Source organism: Branchiostoma belcheri, unplaced genomic scaffold, assembly GCF_001625305.1.
Source record: "Branchiostoma belcheri isolate BF01 breed outbred unplaced genomic scaffold, Haploidv18h27 scaffold107, whole genome shotgun sequence".
NCBI lineage: Eukaryota > Metazoa > Chordata > Leptocardii > Amphioxiformes > Branchiostomatidae > Branchiostoma > Branchiostoma belcheri.
In genome coordinates this window covers 186,161-208,301 of record NW_017802458.1, presented here as the reverse complement: position 1 = coordinate 208,301, position 22,141 = coordinate 186,161, and the positions used below count along the sequence as shown (strand labels likewise).

Here is a 22,141-nt window from a genome sequence, read left to right as displayed (position 1 = left end):
AATATATATATATATATATATATATATATATATATATATATATATATATATATAAATGGATATTTCTCTTCCTTGTAGTAAAAAAACAATTGGTTTACAAAAATAGTACGTGTAAGAAAATTTATAAACATACATATGATATAAAGCCATATACAAAACCATTAAGGAGACGCATCAGAAATGTTTACTTATGCTGTCAGAAAGTTATTTTAGATAAGACAGGAATTCCATATAATGGCCTATATATTGATCTATAGTTTGGTAAAGCACAGTACATACGTACGTAGGAAGGCTTTTAACTTGGGTTTATTGTGATTAAGGTTTCCTCTTTAAGAAAAGCTATAGTGTATCCTGCAATGCGCTTCTTAAAAGTGCCATAAAAGAATATTAAAATAAGAAAGAAAGCGCACAAATTGGGTTTAACTAAAGTCATCTTGTACTAAACCATGTTTACTGCTGTGATAATGTCCTGCACATCATCACACAAGTTAAGCCTTGTGGTATTGAACATATTCGGGTGCGGAAAAATGTACTTTCTAGCAGACCAACTCCCTTTGGCATGCTATCTCTCTATTTGGCCAATTTCTACTCTTTGCAGCCCCCTCCCGAATCCGGGTAGGGGCTAACAAAAATGTGTCTCTTCATGAAACGTGTCATCGAAAACTATTCCCATCGTCAACAACAAAAGCGGATATTCCAAATTCAAAAAAGAGGAACTTCCGTGTGACACGCGCGCGGTCCTTGATTCAGATCAAAAATGTGCTTCAAGAAACCTAACACCTGTTTCTAGTGTTAAGTTCTGCTTTGATGACACCCGATCTCATTGGTATACAAAGAAGAATGGAGAAGTGCTGTTTCGTGGGAGCACAAGTTTCTTAATATCCATTATCCACAAAAGTGGCTACACCATGGCAGTTAACTACGCAGTTTTGCTCCTTCTGGTTCTTTACAGTCTACTTTGTCGGGCCAATGAATCCGAAGGTACCAACTTCACAGTTTCTGTTCCTGAAGATGCCAAGATTGGAACAGACGTTGTCAGCTTGCCGCGAACGGAGAAAGCGGAACTTCCGTGTGTAATGGTGGAGGGAGATCCCTACGGCCGGTTCTATGTGAGTAACAACTGTACAGTTACAGTCGCCAGGCCGCTGGACTGGTCTGTACAGTCGGAGTATCGTTTAAAATTACGTGTTGGTGGAAGTCAAGAAACTGATTACTATATAGTCAGGATCAGAGTAAATGTGAGGAACGTTCTGGGCTATCCTCCTGTGTACAACGAGACGTGTGAAACACCAGTCAATCCCAGTGGGAACCGGACTGGGGAGTTCCTATTTAGTGTTCTGCTAAATGTACAAGCTGAGACAACTGCCGGAGGTGTTCTTTTCTTTCAGAAAAGAATTAACAATCCTCTTGAGAAACGGGATAGGGAAGACCTCAAAGTAGTTATCAGGGAAAATAACTACTGCGAAGTTCATATTGTGACAGGAGTACATCATTTGCACGATCTCTCTACTGCACTAGAAATCTGGGAGACGGCGGCAAGGGAAGATTTCCATAAAGTAACGATATCATGTCATGCGGAGACTGCCTTACAGTCAGAACTGTCAATCTCTCTTTTCGATGTTCGCGAATTGTACATCCATGACTTGCCTTACTTAGATCAACTTCAGGTCGCGATCCCTCAAGTCATGGAGAGACTTCTGCACCCCCGTTTTGTTTACTACGTTTCGTTACATTCTCCGGCAAAGACAAAAACGCACTATATATGCAAACTTCCAAAACCCCGTCGCCCAACCATTATTTCCTTAAGTCATCGAAATCAAATAAGGGTACGATATCCTCCATTAGTAACTCTGGACTTTATCCCAATCGGCTGTCCTCCCGATAGATACGGTCTTCTTTGTGACCAGAACTGCATCTGTAAGAACGGTGCCCGCTGCCATGGCTTCAACGGTGCCTGTAAATGTACAGACGCCTGGCAAGGTGTCGCTTGTGACATTCCAAAGCCAGGCGTTTCCGCAGCGACGACACCTAGCGACCCTTCTGATATCTACATTTCTGCTAACGTCACGGTTCACTGTAAAGTTCACCACGTCAACGCCACAGGGGTATCATTACGACTTCCAAACGGGTCTGACATCGTTAGAAAGAACTCATCTCGATTAGACCAAATTCTGTTGAACATACAGCCTAAAGACAATGGTCCCTACATGTGTAAAGTATGGGACACCTACGGAAAGGTCTTCAACGCAACCGTTGTACTTGACATTGCTAAGTGTCCACATAATAGAAAAGGCGAGTTCTGTGATGAAACGTGTGACTGTCTCCATGGCGGCACCTGTGACTGGACATCTGGCTGCGTCTGTCCCGCGGGCTGGAGAGGAACCAGGTGTCAGACCACATGTCCAAACGGCACGTACGGCGAGCGGTGCCGAGAGAAGTGTCGCTGCCGAAACGGTGCGAGCTGTAGCCCTAGAGACGGCAGATGTACCTGCGCGGCCGGCTGGTATGGCTGGCAGTGTGACGTACCTTGTCCTCAGTACAGACACGGCCAGAGATGTCAGCAGGTGTGCACCTGTAAGAATAATGCCACCTGTCACAACGTGGACGGCAGTTGCACCTGCGTGGCACCATGGACAGGGAAGAATTGTGAGCAAGTCGTAGAGCAAGAGCAGGTAATGCGACCGGAACCACTGCTCGAAATCTTTGTCCCAATAGGCTCCGTTATCGTTATGGCTGCTTGTGTAGCGGCCATACTGTACAAGAAGAGGCGCCTATGCGGCGTTCAGGCCGGCCAAGACGACGAGACGGAAGCCTTTCTGGAGATGGAGCAGGTGGAGGCAGACCTGGCACAGACCGTCCAGCCGGGCTGGCTCAGCCGATGGGGTAAGACCAGGCGGCACCTGACACTTGGTCCCCTGGTCGGGATGGGGATGTTTGGTCAAGTCATGGAGGCCAACCTCAAGACACACGCTTGCGACATCACCGTTGCTGCCAAGGAAGTTCGCAGACGAGACATCCAATGTTATCGCAACTTCTACAGAGAGGCGGCCATTTTGGTAGCCGTGCATGAAGACCAACATCACGACAACCTCCGCTCCAACATCATTCAATTGTTGGGATTCATCAACGAGCCGACCCACAAGTATATCCTCACGGAATACGCTTCCAACGGGAACCTGTTACGTTTGCTGCGACAGGCACGAAGGCAAGACGAGCCGCAGTCTCTCCCACGTCATCTCCGCTATGCCGTGCACATTGCCCGCGCTCTTCAGGAGCTCCAACGCCTGGCGCTCACACACCGGGACGTGGCCGCTCGGAACGTCCTCATCACTGCTGACCACGTGGCCAAGTTGGCCGACTTTGGACAGGCCCGCGACGTCTACACCGCTGTCCAATACGTGCCTAATGATAAACACGGCATAGAACAGCCTGCTAAGCCTAAAGACAACGTAAAGAATGAAGTATTCCCCCTGAACTGGACGGCTCTGGAGTCATTAGAGACAGGTGAGTACACCTGTCAGAGTGACGTGTGGTCCTTCGGCGTGCTGCTGTGGGAGATCGTCACCATGGGACAAGAACCGCGTTACCATGGCAACGACCAACCCACCTGCCAACAGCTTGCACGGACCCTCCGGAGGGGAATCCGGCTCAGAAGGCCTCCGGGATGTTCCGGAGAGATGTATGACGTCATGATGTCGTGTTGGCGGGAAAATCCACCAACAAGACCGGGTCCGGATGTGGTCGAGATGAAACTCGTACAACTGCGGAATGCGATGATTACAGTAAGGGAAACGACTGTCTGAATTGTCAAAATTGTTCTTTAGCTACTTTTGCCCAACCTGTATTAGTCAAGAAGTGACCTTTTCTGACCATGTTCTGACTGTGAGCTGATTCAATGATGCCAGCATCTATTATCACTTTCACAAGTATTGTGCTGATAAACATAAGAACTATACATATATGAATGGATATTTCTCTTCCTTGTGTAAAAAAAAACAATTGGTTTACAAAAATAGTGCGTGTAAGAAAATTTACATACATATGATATAAAGCCATATAAAAAATATTTAAAAGACGCATCAGAAATGTTTACTCATGCTGTCAAAAAGTTATTTCAAATAAGACAGGAATTCCATATAATGGCCTATATATTGATCTATAGTTTGGTAAAGCACAGTACATACGTACGTACGTAGGAAGGCTTTTAACCTGGGTTTATTGTGATTAAGGTTTCCTCTTTAAGAAAAGCTATAGTGTATCCTGCAATGCGCTTCTTAAAAGTGCCATAAAAGAATATTCAAATATGAAAGAAAGCGCACAAATTGGGTTTAACTAAAGTCAGCTTGTACTAAACCATGTTTACTGTGATAATGCCCTGCACATCATCACACAAGTTAAGCCTTGTGGTATTGCACATATTCGGGTGCGGCAAAATGTACTCTGACTACACGAAAACTTGGATTTACTGATACCTGTACATGTATGGTTGGGTAATGTTTACTTTGTTTTTTTTTTAATAAACGCTTCTGAATTTTACAACGGCATTAAATAAAGGTCAAGTACGGTGATACCGGACTTAACAAGGGTTGTAAAGGAAATTACTGCAATTGACCTTTATTTACTACCATTGTAAAGCCAGATACTGTGTACATAGTAACCATTACCTGAATTTACAACCTTTGGTAAATCCAACTTTTCGTGCAGTGAGATCTCTAGTGGACCAACACCCCTGGCATGTTATCTCTCTAGTTAAGTCAGTTTCTACCCTTTCCAACCTCCTCCGAAGCCTGGTAGGGGCTAACAAAAATGTGGCTCTTCATAAAACGCGTCATCGTAAACTATTCCCATCGTCAACAAGAACTTGTTATTGATGAGTATCCTTCCGTGACGGGCAGGAATATTCCAAATGGCCCAGAAAAAGGGGAACTTCCGTGTGCTACGCGGTCCTTAATCCAGAACAAAATGTGTTGCAAGAAACCTAACACCTGTTTCTGGGGTTAAGTTCTGCTTTGGTGACACCTGATCACATAGGTATCAAAGAAGAATGGAGAAGTGCTGTTTCGTGGGAGCACAAGTTTCTTAATATCCATTAATCCACAAAAGCGGCTACACCATGGCAGTTAACTACGCAGTTTTGCTCCTACTGGTTCTTTACAGTCTACTTTGTCGGGCCGATGAATCCGAAGGTACCAACTTCACAGTTTCTGTGGCTGAAGATGCCAAGATTGGGACAGACGTTCTCAGCTTGCCGCGTTTGTTGGGAACGGAGAAAGCGGAACTTCCGTGTGCAATGGTGGAGGGAGATCCCTACGGCCGGTTCTATGTGAGTAACAACTGTACAGTTATAGTCGCCAGGCCGCTGGACTGGTCTGTACAGTCGGAGTATATTTTAAAATTACTTGTTGGTGGACAAGAAGACCCTGATCACCATGTCGTCAGGATCAGAGTAAAGGTGAGAAACGTTTTGGGCTATCCTCCTGTGTACAACGAGACGTGTGAAACACCGGTCAATCCCAGGGGAAACCAGACTGGGGAGTTCCTGTTTAGCCTTTCTCCGAGTGTAGAAGCTGAGACAACTGAAGGAGACGTTCTTTTCTTTCAGAAAAGTATTAGTAAGCCTATAGAGAAATGGGACATGGACGATCTTAAGATAATCATCACAGGAACTGACAACTGCGAAGTTCGCATTGCTGCTGGCATACGTCATTTGAACGACCTCTCGGCTGCAGCAGAAATATGGCAGTCGTTTTACAGGGGGGAGGATGGGACAGTTACGTTATCATGTCATGCGGAGACTGCCTTCATACAGTCAGAACTGTCAATCATGCTTTTAGATATTCGAGAATTCTACCTCCATGGCGACTTGCCTTACTTGGAACAGCTGGAGATCGCGGTCCCTCAAGTCCTGGAGAAACTTCAGCACTCCCTTTTCATCTACTTTCTGTCGTTTAATGTTTCGACAAATAGCAGAATGCACTATAGATGCAAACTTCCGATACAGCATCGTCCACTCAGTTTTTTCAAAGATAAAGATCATTCTGTTACTCGACTAAATGTACGACACGTTGAAACGTTGACTATGGATTTGAGCCCTATCGGCTGTGCTCCCGATAGATACGGCCTTCTTTGTGACCAAAACTGCATCTGTAAGAACGGTGCCCGCTGCCATGGCTTCAACGGTGCCTGTAAATGTACAGACGCCTGGCAAGGTGTCGCTTGTGACATTCCAAAGCCCGGCGTTTCTGCAGCGACGACACCAAGCGACCCTTCTGATATCTACATTTCCGCTAACGTCACAGTTCACTGTAAAGTTCACCACGTCAACGCTACAGCGTTATCATTACGACTACCAAACGGGTCTGAGATCGTTAGGAAGAACTCATCTCGATTAGAACAAACTCTGTTAAACATACAGCCCAAAGACGATGGTCCCTACATGTGTCAGGTATGGGACACTAATGGAAGGGTCTTCAATGCAACCGTTGTACTTGACATTGCTAAGTGTCCACCAAATCGAAAAGGCGAGTTCTGTGGTGAGACGTGTGACTGTTTCCATGGCGCCAGCTGTGACTGGAGATCTGGCTGCGTCTGTCCCGCGGGATGGACAGGAACCAGGTGCCAGACGACATGTCCGAACGGCACGTACGGCCAGCGGTGCCGAGAGAAGTGTCGCTGCCGAAACGGCGCGAGCTGCCGCCCTAGCGACGGTAAGTGTACCTGCGCGGCTGGCTGGTACGGCTGGCAGTGTGACGTACCTTGTCCTAAGTACAGGCACGGTCTGAGGTGTCAGCAGGTGTGCACCTGTAAGAACAACGCCACCTGTCACAACGTGGACGGCAGTTGCACCTGCGTGGCGCCGTGGACGGGGAAGGACTGTGACCAAGTCGAAGAGCAAGAACAGGCAATGCGACCGGAACAACTGCTCGAAATCTTTGTCCCAATAGGATCCTTTATCGTTCTAGCTGCTTGTGTAGGGATCATACTGTACATGAAAAGGCACCTGCGTGGCGTTCAGCCCGGCCAAGACGACGAGACCGAAGCTTTTCTGGAGCTGGAGCAGGTGGAGGCAGACCTGGCACAGACCGTCCAGCCGGGCTGGCTCAGCCGATGGGGTAAGACCAGGCGGCACCTGACACTTGGTCCCCTGGTCGGGATGGGGATGTTTGGTCAAGTCATTCAGGCCAACCTCAAGACACACGCTTGCGACATCACCGTTGCTGCCAAGGAAGTTCGCAGACGAGACATCCAATGTTATCGCAACTTCTACAGGGAGGCGGCCATTTTGGTAGCCGTGCATGAAGACCAACATCACGACAACCTCCGCTCCAACATCATTCAATTGTTGGGATTCATCAACGAGTCGACCCACAAGTATATCCTCATGGAATACGCTTCCAACGGTAACCTGTTACGTTTGCTTCGGCAGGCACGAAGGCAAGACGGGCGGCAGTCTCTCCCACGTCATCTCCGCTATGCCGTGCACATTGCCCGCGCTCTTCAGGAGCTCCAACGCCTGGCGCTCACACACCGGGACGTGGCCGCTCGGAATGTCCTCATCACTGCTGACCACGTGGCCAAGTTGGCCGACTTTGGACAGGCCCGCGACGTCTACACCGCTGTCCAATACGTGCCTAATGATAAACACGGCATAGAACAGCCTGCTAAGCCTAAAGACAAGGTAAAGAATGAAGTATTCCCCCTGAACTGGACGGCTCTGGAGTCATTAGAGACAGGTGAGTACACCTGTCAGAGTGACGTGTGGTCCTTCGGCGTGCTGCTGTGGGAGATCGTCACCATGGGACAAGAACCGCGTTACCATGGCAACGGCCAACCCACCTGCCAACAGCTCGTACGAACCCTCCGGAGGGGAATCCGGCTGAGAAGGCCTCCGGGATCTTCCGAAGAGATGTATGACGTCATGATGTTGTGTTGGCAGGAAATGCCGTCAGAAAGACCGGATCCGGATGAAGTAGAGATGAAACTCGTACAACTGCGGAATGCGATGATTACAGTAAGGGAAACGACTGTCTGAATTGTCAAAATTGATGTTCAGCTATTTTTTGTGCCCAACCTGTATTAGTCAACAAGTTGCCTTTTCTGACTGTGAGCTGATTCAATGGTGTCAGCATGCATCATCACAAGTATTGAGCTGATAATAGTGATATACATAATATGTAAATATGCATACATAAGTGGACACTTCTCTTCCTGGTGTAAAACAACTGTTTTACAAATATAGTTTACATTTGATGTCCAGCCAAATAGACAGGCATTATGATGACGCATCAGAGATGTTATTCATTCTATCAGAGTTATTTTAAAAGGATAAAAATTCAATATGATATCATCTAATTCCTAGAGAGTAATAATAATCTAACCGATGTGTTCTACATATTAACCTATGGTTTGGTAAAGCACTGTTCATACTTAGGGCACATTTTTACTTGGGTTCAACGTCATGAAGGTATCAGACAATATTCTATTGTTTCTGTGAGACAAGATATGGTTTGTCCTTCAATGCACTTCTTAGAAGTGCCAGAGGTAATTATAAGCAATCTCCTGTTTTTAATCCTCGCCTCCATTTTTTAATGAAGTCAAAAAAAGAAATAAATATATCATGCTTTTGAAGACATCCTAGGCCAAGTCGAGTGTTTCAAGAAAGCAGCCTGAACTGGAAAGTGGTTGATGTCTGGTCAAAGAAATGGAATCACGTATACGTAGCTTGGCCATAGTCCCCTCCACATTTCTCAAATTTTCTCGGGAAAAAAGAGGCACGTGCACCCTTAGATTATTCACGGTGTCATCAAACACAAGATAGGTCATTATAGTGCACGTTTAACATATATACTGGAAGTTATTACAGGCCCCAATATCTTTAATAATTGAGGAGAGAATTCACACCGGTTAAATCACGAAAAATCTTAATGTTTCCTTAACGACGATCGAATACAAAATTCCCAACTTTAATGCTTAGAATAACTGTTGTCTCCAAAGGTAGACAAAACGGAATATTTAGTACCTCTTTGTCGAATACGCTATAACAAATCTTAACTTTAAAACTGCACAGCCACGGAGCACAAAACCCTAAAATTGGGCAAAACTTGAAAGGCACCCTTGCTCGTTCCACAAAGCCAGGGCAAGGTGGCGGCGGGGAGGGGGGAGGGGCGTATTCAAACGTCACAGCCTCACAGGGAATTCTGGGATACGCCTTCCACCTGCTCTGAGGAACTACCGTGTGCCACGCGAGTTTTGTTTAAAAAATGTGTCTCAAGAAACATAGCACCTGCTTCTCAAGTTAAGTTCCGCTTTCACCATGACACCCTATCTCTTTGGTATACAGAGAGTGATGGAGAAGTGCTATTTCGTTGGAGCACAAGTTTCCTACTATTCGCTAACTACAATAGCGGCTACATGTACACCATGGCAGTTAATTACGCAGTTTTGCTCCTACTAGTTCTTTACGGTCTACTTTGTCGGGCCGATGATGAAGGAACCAACTTCACAGTTTCTGTGGCTGAAGATGCCAAGATTGGAACAGACGTTCTCAGCTTGCCGCGTTTGTTGGGAACAGAGAAAGCGGAACTTCCGTGTGTAATGGTGGAGGGGGATCCCTATGGCCGATTCTATGTGAGTAACAACTGTACAATTTTGGTCGCCAGGCCGCTGGACTGGTCTGTACAGTCGGAGTATCTTTTAAAACTAATTGTTGGTGGGCAAGAAGACACCGACAACCATGTCGTCAGGATCAGAGTAAATGTGAGAAACGTTTTGGGCTATCCTCCTGTGTACAACGAGACGTGTGGAACACCAGTCAATCCCAGGGGAAACCAGACTGGGGAATTCCTATTTAGTTTTTCGCTAAGTATAGAAGCTGAGACAACTGACGGAGATGTTATTTTCTTTGAGACAGGAATTAGAAAGCCTCTTGAGAGATGGGGGGACATGGAAAATGCCAGGGCAATCATAACAGAAGAGAGCAACTGCGAAGTTCGTCTAGCGATTGGGTTACATAGTTTCAACGACATCGCAAATGCACTAGAAATATGGGACGTGCTGGAAAGGGACGACGATTGGAAAGTTACGTCTTGTCAGGCGGAGACTGCCTTACAGCCAGAGCTGTCAGTTGTGCTTTTAGACAACAGAAACTGGCCTTATTTACAACAGCTTCAGGTTTCGATCCCTCAAGCCATGGAAAAACTTCAACATCCTCGTTTGGTCTTCTATCTTTCATTTGATTTTCCAACAAAGAGCAAAACGCTCTATAGATGTACATTTCCGATACTGCGTTACCCACTCAGTATTAAGATAAATCGTGGTCGTCAAGAAAAATTAAGTATACGACATGTTCAAACAATGACTATGGATGTTAACCTGATCGGCTGTCCTCCCGATAGATACGGCCTTCTTTGTGACCAGAACTGCATCTGTAAGAATGGTGCCCGCTGCCATGGCTTCAACGGGGCCTGTAAATGTACAGACGCCTGGCAAGGTGTCGCTTGTGACATTCCAAAGCCCGGCGTTTCCGCAGCGACGACACCTAGCGACCCTTCTGATGTCTACATTTCCGCTAACGTCACGGTTCACTGTCAAGTTCACCACGTCAACGCCGCAGCGTTATCATTACGACTTCCAAACGGGTCTGAGATCGTTAGAAAGAACTCATCTCGATTAGACCAAACTCTTTTAAACATACAGCCCACAGACAATGGTCCATACAAATGTCAGGTATGGGATGTCTATGGAAAGGTCTTCAACGCAACCATTGTACTTGACATTGCTAAGTGTCCACCTAATCGAAAAGGCGAGTTCTGTGATGAGACGTGTGCCTGTCTCCATGGCGCCACCTGTGACTGGACATCTGGCTGCGTCTGTCCTCCGGGCTGGACAGGAACCAGGTGTCAGACCACATGTCCGAACGGCACGTACGGCGAGCGGTGCCGAGAGGAGTGTCACTGCCGAAACGGTGCGAGCTGCAGCCCTACAGACGGCAAGTGTACCTGCGCGGCCGGCTGGTACGGCTTGCAGTGTGACGTACCTTGTCCCAAGTACAGGCACGGCCTGAGATGTCAGCAAGTGTGCACCTGTAAGAACAACGCCGCCTGTCACAACGTGGACGGCACCTGCACCTGCGTGGCGCCGTGGACAGGGAAGAACTGTGATCAAGTCGAACAGCAGGCAATGCGACCGGAACCACTGCTTGAAAGCTTTGTCCCAATAGGCTCCGTTATCGTTCTGGCTGCTTGTGCAGGGGCCATACTGTACAAGAAGAGGAACTTGTGCGGCGTTCAGGCCGGCCAGGACGACGAGATCGAAGCTTTTCTGGAGCTGGAGCAGGTGGAGGCAGACCTGGCACAGACCGTCCGGCCGGGCTGGCTCAGCCGATGGGGTAAGACCAGGCAGCACCTCACACTTGGTCCCCTGGTCGGGGTGGGGATGTTTGGTCAAGTCATTCAGGCCAAGCTCAAGACACCTGCCGGGGACATCACCGTTGCTGCCAAGGAAGTTCGCAGACGAGACATTCAATGCTATCGCAACTTCTACAGGGAGGCGGCCATTTTGGTAGCCGTGCATGAAGACCAACATCACGACAACCTCCGCTCCAACATCATTCAATTGTTGGGATTCATCAACGAGTCGACCCACAAGTATATTCTCACGGAATACGCTTCCAACGGGAACCTTTTACGTTTGCTGCGATAGGCACGAAGGCAAGACGGGCGGCAGTCTCTCCCACGTCATCTCCGCTATGCCGTGCACATTGCCCGCGCTCTTCAGGAGCTCCAACGCCTGGCGCTCACACACCGGGACGTGGCCGCTCGGAACGTCCTCATCACTGCTGACCACGTGGCCAAGTTGGCCGACTTTGGACAGGCCCGCGACGTCTACACCGCTGTCCAATACGTGCCTAATGATAAACACGGCATAGAACAGCCTGCTAAGCCTAAAGACAACGTAAAGAATGAAGTATTCCCCCTGAACTGGACGGCTCTGGAGTCATTAGAGACAGGTGAGTACACCTGTCAGAGTGACGTGTGGTCCTTCGGCGTGCTGCTGTGGGAGATTGTCACCATGGGACAAGAACCGCGTTACCATGGCAACGACCAACCCACCTGCCAACAGCTCGCACGGACCCTCCGGAGGGGAATCCGGCTCAGAAGGCCTCCGGGATGTTCCGGAGAGATGTATGACGTCATGATGTCGTGTTGGCGGGAAAGTCCACCAACAAGACCGGGTCCGGATGAAGTAGAGAGGAAACTCGTGCAACTGCGGGATGCGATGATTACAGTAAGGGAAACGACTGTCTGAATTGTCAAAATTGATGTTCAGCTATTTTTGTCCAACCTGTATCAGTCAAGAAGTGACCTTTTCTAACCATGTTCTGACTGTGAGCTGATTCAATGATGCCAGCATGTATCATCACAAGTATTCTGCTGATAAACATAAGTACTATATATATATATATATATATATATTATATATTATATATATATATAATGGATATTTCTCTTCCTTGTGTAAAAAAACAATTGGTTTACAAAAATAGTACGTGTAAGAAAATTCATAAACATACATATGATATAAAGCCATATACAAAACCATTAAGAAGACGCATCAGAAATGTTTACTTATGCTGTCAGAAAGTTATTTTAGATAAGACAGGAATTCCATATAATGGCCTATATATTGATCTATAGTTTGGTAAAGCACAGTACATACGGACGTAGGAAGGCTTTTAACTTTGGTTTATTGTCATTAAGGTTTCCTCTTTAAGAAAAGCTATAGTGTATCCTGCAATGTGCTTCTTAAAAGTGCCATAAAAGAATATTCAAATAAGAAATAAAGCGCACAAATTGGGTTTAACTAAAGTCAGCTTGTACTAAACCATGTGTACTGTGATAATGCCCTGCACATCATCACACAAGTTGAGTCTTGTGGTATTGCACATTTTCGGGTGCGGCAAAATGTACTCTGACTGCACGAAAACTTGGATTTACTGATACCTGTATGGTTGGGTAATGTTTACTTTGTTTTTTTTTAATAAACGCTTCTGAATTTTACGGTGATACCGGACTTAACAAGGGTTGTAAAGTAAATTACTGCAATTGACCTTTATTTACTACCATTGTAAAGCCAGATACTGTGTACATAGTAAACATTACCTGAATTTACAACCTTTGGTAAATCCAACTTTTCGTGCAGTGTCTCTAGTGGACCAACACCCCTGGCATGTTATCTCTCTAGTTAGTCAATTTCTACCCTTTCCAACCTCCTCCGAAGCCTGGTAGGGGCTAACAAAATTGTAGCTCTTCATAAAACGCGTCATCGTAAACTATTCCCATCGTCAACAAGAACTTGTTATTGATGAGTATCCTTCCGTGACGGGCAGGAATATTCCAAATGGCCCAGAAAAAGGGGAACTTCCGTGTGCTACGCGGTCCTTAATCCAGAACAAAATGTGTTGCAAGAAACCTAACACTTGTTTCTGGGGTTAAGTTCTGCTTTGGTGACACCTGATCACATAGGTATCAAAGAAGAATGGAGAAGTGCTGTTTCGTGGGAGCACAAGTTTCTTAATATCCATTAATCCACAAAAGCGGCTACACCATGGCAGTTAACTACGCAGTTTTGCTCCTACTGGTTCTTTACTGTCTACTTTGTCGGGCCGATAAATTCGAGGCTACCAACTTCACAGTTTCTGGGGCTGAAGATGCCAAGATTGGAACCGACGTTCTCAGCTTGCCGCGTTTGTTGGGAACGGAGAAAGCGGAACTTCCGTGTGCAATAGTGGAGGGGGATCCCTACGGCCGGTTCTATGTGAGTAACAACTGTACAGTTATAGTCGCCAGGCCACTGGACTGGTCTGTACAGTCGGAGTATCTTTTAAAAATTCTTGTTGGTGGACAAGAAGACCCTGATCACCATGTCGTCAGGATCAGAGTAAATGTGAGAAACGTTTTGGGCTATCCTCCTGTGTACAACAAGAAGTGTGAAACACCGGTCAATCCCAGGGGAAACCTGTCTGGGGAGTTCCTGTTTAGCCTTTCTCTGAGTGTAGAAGTTGAGACAACTGAAGGAGATGTTTTCTTCACTGAGAAAATTATTAATAAGCCTTTTGAGAAATGGGACATGGACGATCTTAAGGTAATCATCACAGGAAATGACAACTGCGAAGTTCGCATTGCTGCTGGCATACGTAATTTGAACGACCTCTCGGCTGCAGCAGAAATATGGTACGGGTTTTACAGGGGGGAGGATGGGACAGTTACGTTATCATGTCATGCGGAGACTGCCTTCATACAGTCAGAACTGTCAATCATGCTTTTAGATATTCGAGAATTCCACATCCATGGCAACTTGCCTTACTTGGAACAGCTGGAGATCCCGATCCCTCAAGTCCTGGAGAAACTTCAGCACTCCCTTTTCATCTACTTTCTGTCGTTTAATGTTCCGACAAATAGCAGAACGCACTATACATGCAAACTTCCGATACAGCATCGTCCACTCAGTTTTTTCAAAGATAAAGATCATTCTGTTACTCGACTAAATGTACGACACGTCGAAACGTTGACTATGGATTTGAGCCGTATCGGCTGTGCTCCCGATAGATACGGCCTTCTTTGTGATCAGAACTGCATATGTAAGAATGGTGCCCGCTGCCATGGCTTCAACGGTGCCTGTAAATGTACAGACGCCTGGCAAGGTGTCGCTTGTGACATTCCAAAGCCTGGCGTTTCTGCAGCGACGACACCTAGCGACCCTTCTGATATCTACATTTCCGCTAACGTCACAGTTCACTGTAAAGTTCACCACGTCAAAGCTACAACGTTATCATTACGACTTCCAAACGGGTCGGAGATCGTTAGAAAGAACTCATCTCGATTAGACCAAATTCTGTTGAACGTACAGCCCACAGACAATGGTCCCTACATGTGTAAAGTATGGGACACCTACGGAAAGGTCTTCAACGCAACCGTTGTACTTGACATGGCTAAGTGTCCACCTAATAGAAAAGGCGAGTTCTGTGATGAGACGTGTGACTGTCTCCGTGGCGCCACCTGTGACTGGAGATCTGGCTGCGTCTGTCCCGCGGGCTGGACAGGAACCAGGTGTCAGACCACATGTCCGAACGGCACGTACGGCGAGCGGTGCCGAGAGGAGTGTCGCTGCCGAAACGGTGCTAGCTGCAGCCCTAGCGACGGCAGGTGTACCTGCGCGGCTGGCTGGTACGGCTGGCAGTGCGACGTACCTTGTCCTCAGTCCAGGCACGGCCTGAGGTGTCAGCAAGTGTGCACCTGTAAGAACAACGCCACCTGTCACAACGTGGACGGCACCTGCACGTGCGTGGCGTCGTGGACAGGGAAGAATTGTGACCAAGTCGAAGAGCAAGAGCAGCCAATGCGACCGGAACCACTGCTTGAAATATTTGTCCCAATCGGCTCCGTTATCATTTTGGCTGCTTGTGTAGGGGCCATACTGTACAGGAAGAGGCACCTGTGCGGCGTTCAGGCCGGCCAAGACGACGAGACGGAAGCTTTTCTGGAGCTGGAGCAGGTGGAGGCAGACCTGGCACAGACCGTCCGGCCGGGCTGGCTCAGCCGATGGGGTAAGACCAGGCGGCACCTCACACTTGGTCCCCTGGTCGGGATGGGGATGTTTGGTCAAGTCATTCAGGCCAAGCTCAAGACACCTGCCGGGAACATCACCGTTGCTGCCAAGGCGGTTCGCAGACGGGACATTCAATGTTATCGCAACTTCTACAGAGAGGCGGCCATTTTGGTAGCCGTGCATGAAGACCAACATCACGACAACCTCCGCTCCAACATCATTCAATTGTTGGGATTCATCAACGAGCCGACCCACAAGTATATCCTCATGGAATACGCTTCCAACGGTAACCTTTTACGTTTGCTGCGGCAGGCACGAAGGCAAGTCGGGCCGCAGTCTCTCCCACGTCATCTCCGCTATGCCGTGCACATTGCCCGCGCTCTTCAGGAGCTCCAACGCCTGGCGCTCACACACCGGGACGTGGCCGCTCGGAACGTCCTCATCACTGCTCACCACGTGGCCAAGTTGGCCGACTTTGGACAGGCTCGTGACGTCTACACCGCTGTCCAATACGTGCCTAATGATAAACACGGCATAGAACAGCCTGCTAAGCCTAAAGACAACGTAAAGAATGAAGTATTCCCCCTGAACTGGACGGCTCTGGAGTCATTAGAGACGGGTGAGTACACCTGTCAGAGTGACGTGTGGTCCTTCGGCGTGCTGCTGTGGGAGATCGTCACCATGGGACAAGAACCGCGTTACCATGGCAACGACCAACCCACCTGCCAACAGCTTGCACGGACCCTCCGGAGGGGAATCCGGCTAAGAAGGCCTCCGAAATGTTCCGTAGAGATGTATGACGTCATGATGTCGTGTTGGCGGGAAAGTCCACCAACAAGACCGGGTCCGGATGAAGTAGAGATGAAACTCGTACACCTGCGGAATGCGATGATTACAGTAAGGGAAACGACTGTCTGAATTGTCAAAATTGATGTTCAGCTATTTTTTGTGCCCAACCTGTATTAGTCAAGAAGTTGCCTTTTCTGATTGTGAGCTGATTCAATGGTGTCAGCATGCATCATCACAAGTATTGTGCTGATATACATAATATTTAAGTATCCATACAAAAGTTGACATTTCTCTTCCTGGTGTAAAACAACTGTTTTACAAATATAGTTTACATTTGATATCCAGCCAAATAGACAGGCATTATGATGACGCATCAGAGATGTTTATTCTATCAGAGTTATTTTAACAGGATAAGAATTCAATATGATATCACCTAATTCATAGAGAGTAATAATAATCTAACCGATGTGTTCTACATATTAACCTATGGTTTGGTAAAGCGCTGTTCATACGTAGGGCACATTTTACTTGGGTTCAATGTAATGCAAGTATCAGACAATACTCTATTGTTTCTGTGAGACAAGTTATGGTTTGTCCTGCAATGCACTTCTTAGAAGTGCCAGAGGTAAGCAATCTCCTGTTTTTAGTCTCTGCCTCCATTTTTCAATGGAGAAGTAAAAAAAAAGAAATAAATATACTAGTATCATGCTTTTGAAGACATCCTAGGCCAAATCGAGTGTAACAAGAAAGCAGCCTGAACTGGAAAGTGGTTGATGTCTTGGGCAAAGAAATGGAATCACGTATACGTAGCTTGGCCATACTCCCCTCCACATTTCGCAAATTTTCTCGGGTTACAATATGTCACCCTTTGATTATTAACGGCGTCATCAAACACAAGATAGGTCATTATAGTGCACGTTTAACATATATACTGGGTTATTACAGGACCCAAGATTTTTAACAATTGAGTTGAGAATCCATACCGTTTATATCACGAAAATGAACAGAAATCTCAACTTTGTTAACGTTTCCGTAACGACGATCGTATACAAAATTCCCAACTTTAATGCATTATATACTGCACTGGAAGACATTACAGGCCCCAATATTTTTAACAATTGAGGAGAGAATTCATACCGGTTACATCACGAAAAATCTTAATGTTTCCTTAACGACGATCGAATACAAAATTCCCAACTTTAACACGTAGAATAACTGTTGTCTCCAATGGTAGACAAAAACAGAATATTTACTACCTCTTTGTCGAATACGCTACAAGAGATCTCTGAAATTTCACAGCCACGGAGAACAAAACCCTAAAATTGGTAAAAACTTGAAAGGCATTCTTGCTCGTTCCACAAACCCGGGCCATGGGGGGGGGGGTTCGAACGTCACAGGGAATTCTGGGATACGCCTTCCACATGATCTGGGGAACTACGGTGTGTGGTTCGCGAGTTTGTTTAGAAAAAAAAAATGTGTCTCAAGAAACATAACACCTGTTCCTGAAGTTCCGCTTTCACCATGACACCCTATCTCTTTGGTATACAGAGAAGGATGGAGAAGTGCTATTTCGTGGGATCACACGTTTCCAAATATTCGCTGACTACAATAGCGGCTACACCATGGCAGTTAACTACGCAGTTTTGCTCCTACTGGTTCTTTACCGTCTACTTTGTCGGGCCGATGAAGGTACAAACTTTACAGTTTCTGTGGCTGAAGATGCCAAGATTGGAACAGCCGTTGTCAGCTTGTCGCGTTTGTTGGGAATGGAGAAAACGGAACTTCCGTGTGTAATGGTGGAGGGGGATCCCTACGACCGGTTCTATGTGAGTAACAACTGTACAGTTTTGGTCGCCAGGCCGCTGGACTGGTCTGTACAGTCGGAGTATCTTTTAAAAGTACGTGTTGGTGGAAGTCAAGACTCTGATCACCATGTCGTCAGGATCAGAGTAAATGTGAGGAACGTTTTGGGCTATCCTCCTGTGTACAACGAGACGTGTGAAACACCAGTCAATCCCAGCGGGAACCGGACTGGGGAGTTCCTATTTAGTGTTCTGCTAAATGTACAAGCTGAGACAACTGCCGGAGGTGTTCTTTTCTTTCAGAAAAGAATTAGCAATCCTCTTGAGAAACGGGATAGGGAAGACCTCAAAGTAGTTATCAGGGAAAATAACTACTGCGAAGTTCATATTGTGACAGGAGTACATCATTTGCACGATCTCTCTACTGCACTAGAAATCTGGGAGACGGCGGCAAGGGAAGATTTCCATAAAGTAACGATATCATGTCATGCGGAGACTGCCTTACAGTCAGAACTGTCAATCTCTCTTTTCGATGTTCGCGAATTGTACATCCATGACTTGCCTTACTTAGATCAACTTCAGGTCGCGATCCCTCAAGTCATGGAGAGACTTCTGCACCCCGTTTTGTTTACTACGTTTCGTTTCATTCTCCGGCAAAGACAAGAACGCACTATATATGCAAACTTCCAAAGCCCCGTCGCCCAACCATTATTTCCTTAAGTCATCGAAATCAAATAAGGGTACGATATCCTCCATTAGTAACTCTGGACTTTATCCCAATCGGTTGTCCTCCCGATAGATATGGTCTTCTTGTGATCAGACCTGCATCTGTAAGAACGGTGCCCGCTGCCATGGCTTCAACGGTGCCTGTAAATGTACAGACGCCTGGCAAGGTGTCGCTTGTGACATTCCAAAGCCCGGCGTTTCCGCCACGACGACACCTAGCGACCCTTCTGATATCTACATTTCCGCTAACGTCACGGTTCACTGTAAATTTCACCACAATCAACGCTACAGCGATATCATTACGACTTCCAAACGGGTCTGAGATCGTTAGAAAAAACGGTACTCGTTTAGACCAAACTCTTTTAAACATACAGCCCAAAGACAATGGTCCCTACATGTGTCGGGTATGGGACACCCATGGAAAGGTCTTCAACGCAACCGTTGTACTTGACATTGCTAAGTGTCCACCTAATCGAAAAGGCGAGTTCTGTGATGAGACGTGTGACTGTCTCCATGGCGCCACCTGTGACTGGAGATCTGGCTGCGTCTGTCCTCCGGGCTGGACAGGAACCAGGTGTCAGACCACATGTCCGAATGGCACGTACGGCGAGCGGTGCCGAGAGAAGTGTCGATGCCGAAACAGTGCGAGCTGCAGCCCTGGCGACGGCAGGTGTACCTGCGCGGCTGGCTGGTACGGCTGGCAGTGTGACGTACCTTGTCCTAAGTACAGGCACGGTCTGAGGTGTCAGCAGGTGTGCACCTGTAAGAACAACGCCACCTGTCACAACGTGGACGGCAGTTGCACCTGCGTGGCGCCGTGGACGGGGAAGGACTGTGACCAAGTCGAAGAGCAAGAACAGGCAATGCGACCGGAACAACTGCTCGAAATCTTTGTCCCAATAGGATCCTTTATCGTTCTAGCTGCTTGTGTAGGGATCATACTGTACATGAAAAGGCACCTGCGTGGCGTTCAGCCCGGCCAAGACGACGAGACCGAAGCTTTTCTGGAGCTGGAGCAGGTGGAGGCAGACCTGGCACAGACCGTCCAGCCGGGCTGGCTCAGCCGATGGGGTAAGACCAGGCGGCACCTGACACTTGGTCCCCTGGTCGGGATGGGGATGTTTGGTCAAGTCATTCAGGCCAACCTCAAGACACACGCTTGCGACATCACCGTTGCTGCCAAGGAAGTTCGCAGACGAGACATCCAATGTTATCGCAACTTCTACAGGGAGGCGGCCATTTTGGTAGCCGTGCATGAAGACCAACATCACGACAACCTCCGCTCCAACATCATTCAATTGTTGGGATTCATCAACGAGCCGACCCACAAGTATATCCTCACGGAATACGCTTCCAACGGTAACCTGTTACGTTTGCTGCGGCAGGCACGAAGGCAAGTCGGGCGGCAGTCTCTCCCACGTCATCTCCGCTATGCCGTGCACATTGCCCGCGCTCTTCAGGAGCTCCAACGCCTGGCGCTCACACACCGGGACGTGGCCGCTCGGAACGTCCTCATCACTGCTGACCACGTGGCCAAGTTGGCCGACTTTGGACAGGCCCGCGACGTCTACACCGCTGTCCAATACGTGCCTAATGATAAACACGGCATAGAACAGCCTGCTAAGCCTAAAGACAACGTAAAGAATGAAGTATTCCCCCTGAACTGGACGGCTCTGGAGTCATTAGAGACAGGTGAGTACACCTGTCAGAGTGACGTGTGGTCCTTCGGCGTGCTGCTGTGGGAGATCGTCACCATGGGACAAGAACCGCGTTACCATGGCAACGGCCAACCCACCTGCCAACAGCTCGCACGAACCCTCCGGAGGGGAATCCGGCTGAGAAGGCCTCCGGGATCTTCCGGAGAGATGTATGACGTCATGATGTCGTGTTGGCAGGAAATGCCGTCAGAAAGACCGGATCCGGATGAAGTAGAGATGAAACTCGTACAACTGCGAAATGCGATGATTACAGTAAGGGAAACGACTGTCTGAATTGTCAAAATTGATGTTCAGCTATTTTTTGTGCCCAACCTGTATTAGTCAAGAAGTTGCCTTTTCTGATTGTGAGCTGATTCAATGGTGTCAGCATGCATCATCACAAGTATTGAGCTGATATACATAATATGTAAATATGCATACAAAAGTGGACACTTCTCTTCCTGGTGTTTAACAACTGTTTTACAAATATAGTTTACATTTGATATCCAGCCAAATACACAGACATTATGATAACTCATCAGAGATCGTCCATTCATTCTATCCAGAGTTATTTTGACAGGATAAAAATTCAATATGATATCATCTAATTCATAGAGAGTAATAATAATCTAACCGATGTGTTCTACATATTAACCTATGGTTTGGTAAAGCGCTGTTCATACGTAGGGCACATTTTACTTGGGTTCAATGTAATGCAAGTATCAGACAATACTCTATTGTTTCTGTGAGACAAGTTATGGTTTGTCCTGCAATGCACTTCTTAGAAGTGCCAGAGGTAAGCAATCTCCTGTTTTTAGTCTCTGCCTCCATTTTTCAATGGAGAAGTAAAAAAAAAAGTATTAAATTTACTAGTATCATGCTTTTGAAGACATCCTAGGCCAAATCGAGTGCAACAAGAAAGCAGCCTGAACTGGAAAGAGGTTGATGTCTTGGGCAAAGAAATGGAATCAAGTATACGTAGCTTGGCCATAGTCCCCTCCACATTTCGCAAAATTTCTCGGGAAAAATATATCACCCTTAGATTATTCACGGTGTCATCAAACACAAGATAGGTCATTATAGTGCACGTTTAACATATATACTGGAAGTTATTACAGGCCCCAATATTTTTAACAATTGAGGAGAAAATTCATACCGGTTACATCACGAAAAATCTTTATGTTTCCTTAACGACGATCAAATACAAAATTCCCAACTTTAACACGTAGAATAACTGTTGTCTCCAATGGTAGACAAAAACGGAATATTTAGTACCCCTTTGTCGAATACGCTACAAGAGATCTCTAAAACTTCACAGCCACGGAGCACAAAACCCTAAAATTGGGCAAAACTCGAAAGAGGCATTCTTGCTCGTTCCACAAACCCGGGCCTTGGGGGGGGGGTCGAACGTCACAGGGAATTCTGGGATACGCCTTCCACCTGCTCTGGGGAACTACCGTGTGCTACGCGAGTTTTGTTTTAAAAATGTGTCTCAAGAAACATAGCACCTGCTTCTCAAGT

General features: G+C 46.9%; 2 protein-coding genes across 2 annotated transcripts in view; both read left to right on the top strand.

The window, feature by feature from the left end:
* Positions 1-20,914, top strand: part of LOC109479246 — a 23,903-nt gene extending 2,989 nt beyond the window's left edge. The window contains 8 exon segments of the mRNA XM_019781182.1: positions 665-3,797; positions 5,087-8,011; positions 9,343-12,285; positions 14,908-16,225; positions 17,944-18,807; positions 18,810-19,004; positions 19,007-19,200; positions 19,202-20,914. Of these exon segments, the coding sequence (XP_019636741.1) occupies positions 665-3,797; positions 5,087-8,011; positions 9,343-12,285; positions 14,908-16,225; positions 17,944-18,807; positions 18,810-19,004; positions 19,007-19,200; positions 19,202-20,914 (13,285 nt within the window).
* On the top strand, positions 13,606-16,655 carry LOC109479532. Its single transcript, XM_019781516.1, has 2 exons — positions 13,606-15,501; positions 15,550-16,655. The coding sequence occupies exons 1-2, from the start codon at positions 13,606-13,608 to the stop codon at positions 16,522-16,524; spliced, it is 2,871 nt and encodes a 956-aa protein (XP_019637075.1). The 3' UTR covers positions 16,525-16,655.
* Positions 20,915-22,141: the final 1,227 nt, after the last annotated feature.